The sequence below is a fragment of the Capsicum annuum genome, chromosome 1, assembly GCF_002878395.1.
Source record: "Capsicum annuum cultivar UCD-10X-F1 chromosome 1, UCD10Xv1.1, whole genome shotgun sequence".
Classification (NCBI taxonomy): domain Eukaryota; kingdom Viridiplantae; phylum Streptophyta; class Magnoliopsida; order Solanales; family Solanaceae; genus Capsicum; species Capsicum annuum.
Window position 1 is genome coordinate 180,541,243 of NC_061111.1, and position 9,652 is coordinate 180,550,894.

The 9,652-nt window shown below is 36.2% G+C and overlaps 1 protein-coding gene across 1 annotated transcript; it reads left to right on the forward strand.

The window, feature by feature from the left end:
* Positions 1-1,054: 1,054 nt before the first annotated feature.
* On the forward strand, positions 1,055-5,371 carry LOC107854005 (heat shock factor-binding protein; the record flags this gene model as incomplete). The annotated part of the gene is given in 5 exon segments (XM_016698983.1): positions 1,055-1,164; positions 3,212-3,265; positions 4,148-4,171; positions 4,248-4,290; positions 4,913-5,371. Coding segments are annotated over 5 exon segments (267 nt in total). The 3' UTR covers positions 5,056-5,371.
* Between the last annotated feature and the right edge of the window lie 4,281 nt (positions 5,372-9,652).

Genomic DNA, 9,652 nt, shown 5'->3' on the forward strand with positions numbered 1-9,652 from the left:
TAATAAAGGAGTGAGACTATGGATTATATTTAATTGATAAGAGATGTTATGAATTACATAGGCTAAATGGGATAATTAGAAGCTTATATTTAACCCATGTAGGTCTCAAGCGAATACGAATAATGAAATAAGAATGAGAAATGGAAAAGCGAAAAAAAAAAGAACACAAAGAAAAAAGAAATAAAAAAATAAAAAATTAGATGAAAAAAGAAATTATAAGGAATGAGTAAAAAAAATGAAAAAGAAAAAAAGTAAATTAAAGGAAAAAAGTAAAAAAAAAAAAAAAAAAAACTAGAAAAGAAAAAAAAACTGAAACTTTAAGCATAGGTGAGTGATTTTTATGTTTAAATGGTACCCATATTTTACCCATTTTGTCCATATTTGTATGAGCTTTTAAAATGAGTTGAAGTCCATATTTACCCATTTGAAATATAAGTGATCCAATTCACTAAATATGAGTTAAATGGACTCTTTTCACAAATATGGGTTGAAATTGTTACCCCTACTCATAACTCACAAAGGGGGATTTTGGGAGAAACAAGAAGCAAGAAGAGAGCTCGTGGATCAAAACCATAATTTTTCTTCAAGTTATAAGTTTCAAACTATCAAGTTCAAGCTCAAGAACGAAGGAAATTTTGTTCAAGATCAAGTTACTTATTCATCGTTCAACCGTTCAAGTATTTGCGACGAACTAACATACAAATTCAAGTTTGAAGACGAAGATTCAAGATCAAGCTACTCAAGCCCTTACATCCAAATTAAGTTCAAGTCTAAGTTCATATTACTTTGAAGAATCAGAGGATTATGTTTAGAGATCGTAACATTTATTACATTTGAAATAAAATATTACACTTTGTTACTTCAATTTTTCTATCTCGATTATTATTTTCTTGACGTGGAAAAATTTGTCGTCTACAAGGTCTATATGATTTTGTGTAATTTTTTCCTTTTTTTCGGTCCCAGCTGCTATTAACATGAAAGCATAATTGGGTTGGGGTCCATCTCCAGTTTGGTTGTTTCAAATTTCAAATAAATTGTTTCAAATTACGGCCCCTCCCCCTCACTAAAACATTTTCACCATTTTTGCGTCCACAATCTCCTCTTTCTCTCTGCTCCAGAGCGATTAACCTCAACCATCTTTCTCTCTCTCCGCCGAACAGAATGGTAAACACTCATCTCTCTCTCACTCTCTATTTTTTGCATATTGTTCAGAACCAGAATAGCAAATAAATTCCTTCAGATTTACTTTTGTATATTCCAATCGAATTCATTAAAATTCGTGATTTCTTTTTTACAATTTTGGATCTTCATCTATAAGATAAATATTTCACTGTTTAGCTTCCTTTATTTCGCTGATTTACTTGATTTCACCTTTTTTTAACATTTGAGATTCAGTCGTATTTGTTAGCAATTGTTTCAATTTGAAAAAAAATATAGGTTGTGATAAAATTCATTTTCTTACTCACAAAATTAGAAAAGAAGGACGAGGTCTGGAGTACGAATGTGAATATTAAACCATAATTATTGAAAATAAAATAACATAATTAGGTGGCAGGTATAGTGTGGAATTAGTCGAATTGCGTGAAAGCTGCCCTGAACATCACGGTTATCAAATTTTTTTTTCTCACATAATTAGAAATATCTAAAAAGGTACTACTTGTATAACATACTGAAACAGTTGAGAAATGTTTGACTTTCTAAATAGTTGTAGTGTTAGATAAAATGATGTAGAGTGAGTTTCTTATAAGGACACAGGTTGAGGGCTGAATTGAAGTGTATTTGTAGTTATTGAATGTTTTGTATTTACTCCGTTCGATTATATAGTTACAAAATATAACGTTAGAACAATGTTTTAGTAGCACCATATTAGATGTGGACGTGTTACTTTGTTAGAGCGAATATAATATTCTTCTGCTGCACTGTACTATTCGGTCAACAATTGTAGTGTTCTGCCAACAAGTGAGGATGTTTGTTAGGTGGGAGTCCGTGCAAGAGGGAGGTTTAAGAGTACATTGTGCAAGAGGGATATGATAGCTTCTTTTGAAGTTGGAAATATTGATATTTACATTTGTTTTAGAATTTAAAATAGAGCTGAACCAGGACAATACATGAAGATTCGTACACATGCAATAGGATTTGCTCTTTGTTGTTTGAGATAAGAAGAGTTAGTGACAAACGAGAAGAAGAAGAAGAAAGAAGTAGGGGACTAGGAGTGTAGGACAGAGAGCTTTTCATTTGTGCAAAACTTTAGGTATTACAGGAATTAGTTAGCATTTTTATCCTAGAGCCATCGACGTGTCTCTTACAACTTTGAAACAAACTCCAGTTACTGTCTCAAAAACTCTTTTGACTAGGATATTATAAAAATGTTTTCTATTTCTATAGGAGACCACATAAAACGACACCTTTCTTGTGGTGTTAGCTGATTGTTTGGAGGCGACAAATGAGTTCTCTTCCTCTTTGTCTTTATTTTGCATTCTTGGCTAATTAAACTTTGTTCTATATGATTTCATTCATAAGCTGGTTTTCGTGTACTTTGAAACAAGTTTCATGGTGAACTTTTCTGGTTGTTTAAGAGTTGAAGAACTAACTTCGAGAGTGGCGGTGACTATTAACCTGAATATTGTTCTTGCAGCTAAGTGTATCAAAATCAAATAGCACCTCCATTGGCATCAACAACATGCTTTGTTAGGAGCATTATGTCCAAATTTCGATTTATACATGGATGAATGTCCACAGTAACTTTTGTGTTGACTTCATAAAGGCTATCTAACTAGTTCTGTGCAAAAAGAGTTACAGGAACATATATCTCAAACTTGGTTTTCTCCTTCGCATTTTTGTTAGGCATAAGACAATACCTGGACTCGAATCAAACTTCATAGTATTACCAAATGACTAAGCCTTAAGCAGTATTATCTTTGGGAAATTAATTTCACAAATTCTTCAGTTTGCATCTTTGTCTGTCAAACATTGATCAGAAATATAATTGATTATGAGTGGGAGAGATTAACAATATTGTGCTCTGAGAACTTCTAGTTCCAGGTTATTCTAGACAATAAGACAAATATTAAAGTAACAGATTTCTGGAATTTAAACAGTATTGCAATTTGGAGGTTGGAAAATCAGTTTCATACCTTTCTACTTTTGTTCTGTTTCATAAGCTGCTTAACTTGACTCCTTTCTGATCCATACGAATGGGATCTTCTTGCAGGATGGGCATAGTGCAGATAATACAAAACAAAGCACCGCTGATATGACTATATTTGTAAGTTTTTTTAATTCAACTATGTTGAATTTATTTGATTGATACCAAACACTCAAATTTTCCTGTCAGAGAGATTTATATGCGAGTGGAAAATATAGAGGAATCTGATGCCTTCTATTCCTATCTTTAATTTCATTTTATATAATATTGGTCTGAGAAAGCTTAAATGTGGTGACATGGACGGTAAGGATTCACATAGACGACCCTAGCTTTGTTGGGATTGTGGCATTGTTGCTGTTGTTGTATTGTGATAGGTTATAGACTGAATCTTTACTCCGGCCAGTACTCGAATCTGATGCCTTTGTTTCCTATCTTTAATTTCATTTTATATAATATTGGTCTGAGAAAGCTTAAAATGTGGTGACATGGAAGGTGAGGATTCACATAGCCAACCTCAGCTTCATTGGGATTAAGGCATTGTTGCTGTTGTTGTATTATTGTAGGTTATAGACTAAATTTTTACTCCAGTCAATACTCGATGATAATTTGGAAAGGTTTCTAATCCTTCTCAATCTGCTAACCTCCAAGTTACTGAAGTTTGAGCTTAAAAGTTGGATCCCAAGGATTCATTAGTTTCCATTGTTATATTTTAACAGTGTGATATTTTCATCATCAAATGTAATTCTAACTTGCTAAGCCAACCTACCTAAAATCTATCTAAATTAAATGTGGCTATATGATGTTAGGACAATGACATCTAAGCCAATTGTGATGCAATTCTCGGTGGCTGACACATTATACATTTGTTGTCCGCTAGCTTCTGTTTTATTGGCCTTATAAACACCTTAGTGTTATTCACTAACGCGCTGTTATATATGGCGTCACAAATGAGCACATCCCTTTTGCTAGCTAAATTTTCCTGCTTCCTTTCTGCTCTTGCAGGTACAGAATCTTCTTCAACAAATGGTGAGTATACACAACTTGGGTCCTTCAGTAGTTTTTATTTGATACATCTTCTAACTGGTATGTTCTCTCTTTGCAGCAAACCAGGTTTCAGACTATGTCCGAATCAATCATCTCAAAAAATATCCTTTTCTGATCTGTTGTTCCTTGTTATCTAAGTAACTAATCTTTGGTCTTAATCTAGATTAAATAGTCGGTGCACGAGTGTCATCTAACAAGTGATGTAGGTTGTATGTTGCATGTCGTAGAGCTCTGATTTCAAGAATCAAGAGCTAGAAACGTGCCCAAAGTTTTGAGGCTCGAGGATCTCATGAAATCATTTTCTACTTCAGCTCCATTTTCTCCTATAATTTTCAAGTTAGTATAACTTCTGGCACACGTGAAATTTAAGAAAAGGATATAAAATAGCAAACATCAAGATTCAATTGTATCACTTCTGGTATTCCTCAATCAGAATGTAACCATTTAGTTTCATGAAATTTATAGAAGAGATATTAGTCTAGTACATCAAAATTTGGTTGTTTGACTTCTGGTACTCCTCAACCAGAATTAGCCCTCTTCACTTTCAGGAAATTTGGTTCTGCCATCTTTTCTGTTTTTTTGTTCATATAGATATAATGATTTTGTTAGTCTGGATACTTCTGCTTTGTCATTCTCTAGTACTAGTATATTAGGGTTAGCATCTGGCTTTCTTTTGTGAGATCAACTTGGATAATGTATGTCAAGTCCTTGACAATGTTGCACTAGATGATATGGGGAACCGAATTGATGAATTGGAGCAGAGCATCAACGATTTGAGAGTTGAAATGGGCCAAGAAGGTTCTCCATCACCTTCAGCTGCACTGAAGTCGAAAGATGATTCAAAAGCTGCTGATGATTCTGCATAAGACAATCCATTGAGGTGGTTTATGGGAGGCAGTTGATGCTGTTTCTTACGTTGTTTGCTTCTTTGGTTGTGCTGTGCCTTTTGAGATTTATGCTTGATAGCTGTTTTCTATACATGTATTCTCTCATTCTTGGTAGAGAGATATCTGCTATTGGTCGTTGATGCGACTATCAAATACAATTTAACAATAGATTTGCTTTAGAAATGATACTCTAAAGGGTGTGTAGCCAAGGGTTATTTTGTTGAAATTTTATCGGTGTGTAATGAAGGGTTATTTTGTTGAGATTTTATCATCAGAGACCAGTTTTCTTGGCAAAGCCCTTTTTCGGGTTTATTCTACTTATCTTTAACCAGTAACTAACTCGTATACCTACCATTCCGAAGTTAGTATTCAACTGGTAATTATAGCTGTCCTTTAGTTGTCGAGTGATGGTATGCTATAATTTTGGGAGTGAATTTCCTAAATAGTCACTCAAAGAATTTTCTTCAAATATCAGTTAAGTTTTATTTAGGATCACAATATCATTCAGTTATCACTTCTTTTTTTTCAAAAAATACTAAACACCTTAAAAGTATTCTTGTGTCTTAGTTGGCATGACATGGCATGGCATGTCATTAAAATCTACAACAACATATTCAGTGTATTCCCACATAGTATGGTTTGGGGAGGGTAGAGTGTACGCAGACCATACCACTACTTTAGATGAAGTAGAGAGGCTGTTTCCGATAGATCCCCGGTTTAGAATCGATAGCAATATAACAAACACAGATCATAAATGCATATAAACTAGTACAGTCTGCAAAACAATACTACAATCACAAGATAATACTAAAAACTATCTATCTGAAATCATAGACATCACTCAACACCACGAACAAGAAACTTCAGACACAAATAAAGAACACTCTCATATTGTTACCGACGCACTCTCACCCCCTAATCCTCTACCCTAATCCGCGTTCTTCACACCTTTCTATCAAGGGTTATGTCCTCTGTAAGCTGTAACTACTCCATATCATGCCTAATCAGCTCCCTTCAATATTTCTTTGGCCTACCTCTACCCCTCGTAAAACCATCTATAGCCAGTGTCTCACACCTCCGCACTGGAGCATCAGAGCCCCTCCTCATCACATGCCCGAACCAACGTAACCTTACTTCTCGCATCTCATCTTCCACCGAGGTCACTCCCACCTTCGCCAGAATAATCTCATTTCTTACCCTATCTTTCCTGGTATGACCATACATTCATCGCAACATCCTCATCTCCAATGTGGGAGTTCTTAACTGGCCAACACTCCGCTCCCTACAATATAGTCGGTCGGACTGCCACTCAGTAGAACTTTTCTTTAAGCTTCGGGGGCACCTTCTTATCACATAAAACTCCCGAAGCGAGCCTCCATTTCAACCACCCAGCCCCAATACGATGCGTGACATCCTCGTCAATCTCACCATTGCCCTAAATCATAGACCCCAAATACTTGAAACTTTCCTTCTTCTGGATGGTCTGAGAGTCCAGGTTCACAACCATATCAGCCTCTTGTGACACATCACTAAACTTACACTCCAAGTACTCCGTCTTGGCACTACTTAACCAAAATCCTTTAGACTCGAGGGTCTGTCTCCAAATCTCCAACTTATCATTAACTCCTCCCCGAATCTCGTCAATCAGTACCACATCATCAGCAAATAACATACACCAGCGCATCTCCCCTTGAATAGGTCGCGTCAAAACATCCATCACCAAGGCAAATAAAAAAAGGTTAAGAGTCTATCCCTGATGCAACCCTATCAAAATTGGAAAGTGACCTGAATCTCCACCTACCATCCACACCTGAGTCTTCGCACCCTCATACATATCCTAAATCGATCTAGTGTACGCCACGAGCACCCCTCTAGCCTCTAAGCACCTCCACAGAATCTCCCTGGAAACTCTGTCATAAGCCTTTTCAAGATCAATAAACACCATGTACAAGTCTTTCTTCCTCTCCCGAAACTGCTCCACTAATCCCTCACAGGGTGAATGGCCTCAGTAGTTGAACGACCTGGCATGAAACCAAACTGATTCTCAGAGATAGTCACGCTTCTTCTCAGCCTCAACTCTACTACCCTTTTCCAAACCTTCATAGTATGACTCAACAACTTAATGCCTCTATAGTTGTTGCAACTCTGGATGTCTCTATTGTTCTTATACAATGGAATCAGCGTACTACACCTCCATGCTTCAGGCATCTTCGCTTCCCTAAAAATGATGTTAAACAACCTTGTCAACCACTCTAAACCTGCCCCGCCAGTGCTCGTCCTACCCCGATGCATCCTGCAAATAACCCCCTTCACCTCCTAAACCTCGATTCGTCTACAATAACCATAGTCGCAACACTCCTTAGATTTCTACAAGTCACCTAACACGAAATCTTTTTCCCCCTCATCGTTCAAAAGTTTATAAAAATAGGACTACCACATCTTCCTAATGAGGGCATCCTCAACCAACACAGTACCATCCTCGCCCTTGATGCACTTCAATTGGTCAAGGTCACGAGACCTCTGCTCCCTGGCCTTGTAAAGCTTGTACAACTTTTTATCCCCGTATTTCTCCTCTAAAGCCACATACAAGCTCTTAAAAGTTATCGTTTTAGTTGTTGTAACCGCAAGCTTAGCCTCTCTCCTAGCTACCTTATACTCCTCCTTATTCGTTCATTTCTCTTCATCATCCTTGCTCTCAACCAACTTAGCATAATCCACTTTCTTAGACTCCACCTTCCACTTGACCTCTAAGTTCCACCACCAGTCCCTTTGATGCTTGCCAGATCGACCTCTCGAGATACCCAACACCTCTCTAGCAATCTCCCTAATACAATTGGCAGTCGTCTCCCAGATACTATGCACATCCCTTCTACTCTCCCAAGCCCCCCTACTCCTCAATTTTTCCCCATCTCCAAAACACTAGTCAGATTCAAGCTACTCCACTTAATCCTGGGCCGAACCTCTATACTCTTTTCTTCCTGCCTTTATTGATTACCAAGTCAATCACCAACAACCTATGTTGATTCAAAAGATTCTCGCTAAGTATGAATTTACAATCTTTACATAACGCTCTATCACCTTTTCTAAGGAGCAAAAAGTCTATTTGAGTCTTGGCCACTAAACTACGAAACGTAATAAGGTGATCCTCTTTTTTCGAAAAGCTTGAATTCGCTATCCACAATCCAAAAGCCCTAAAAAACCCAAAAGAGAAGCTCCTTCTTCATTCCTCTCCCCAAAATTGAAATCGCTATGCACATCATCATAACCTCTCCACAATGACCCAATATGCCCATTGAAGTCTCCCCCAATGAAAAGCTTCTTAGTGCTCGGGACGTCCCTCACCACCTCATCTCAAACCTCCCAAAAACTCGTCTTCACCTCCTCGTTCAAACCTACTTGCAGAGCGTAGGCACTAATAATGTTCATTGTAGACCCTCCCACGACCAACTTAATAGACATTAACCTATCACTGACTTTCTTAATCTCTACCACATGCTTCCTAAGTTCTTCATCTACTAAGATACCTACCCATTTCTATGTCTCACGCTACCCGAGTACCATAACTTATATCCATCGACATCTCTCGCCTTAGTGCCTACCCATTTAGTTTCCTGGACACACGTTATACTAACCCTCCTCTTTTTAAGAATCATCACTAGCTCTATAGAAGCACCCTTATCCTACCTAGCCCTACCATCCCTCGCCCCCAACCACAGACTAGAACCTAAACCCGACCTCAGACCTGACGTCGGCCTATAACATGACCCTAGCCCACCCTCTATCACCCCAGCCACTACTCCAAAGGATAGGATAGAAGAAAATGAAGAAAAGGAGCCGAAAAATACGACGAGTAAAAGAGTACAACTAAAAACAGCTAATGTCATTAAAATCTCATATTTTTAAATAATAAAACCATTTAATTCATCAAAAATCATTTAACAAAAACTATATCTTTATTCTTTTTTTTTTTTTGAAAAAATTGCATTAGTTTATTTTCATGCTTGGTAATTCTTTACCACACTTAAACTTTACCATATTATTTTACATGCAAATTAAAATTTCTAGATAACTTATTTAATTTAGTAATATTATTTTCTTTAGAAAACAACTAATCTTTATAGACAATTATATATAAACACGCGAATGACCACATTAGGAAAATAACTCAAAAAAAAAGTATAAACACCTACGTATGAGAATTTCTTATCAATAAATTAATATAATTTTTTTAAAAAATAAGATTATAATATTAGTTAAATGAGTTTGATGAGTTAATATGTTTATTATTTAAAAAGTATGATGATTTGTTGGTATGACATGCTAATAAGAAGAGAAGGAGAGTTTTCTGGTATTTAGTGATATTTTTAGAAAAATATTGATAGCTGAGTGATATTATCATCTTAACAAAAATAAAAGTGATTTATATAAGCGACTCCAAAAACATGGATAAAAATCCAAGAAAATAACTTTAGAAAAGATAAAAAGTTTAAGTAACGGTAAAAGATTCCTAAGCATGAAAATTTCTTCTTAATAAACTAATATGTTTTTTAAAAGAAAAGAATAAGAAAATATTTTG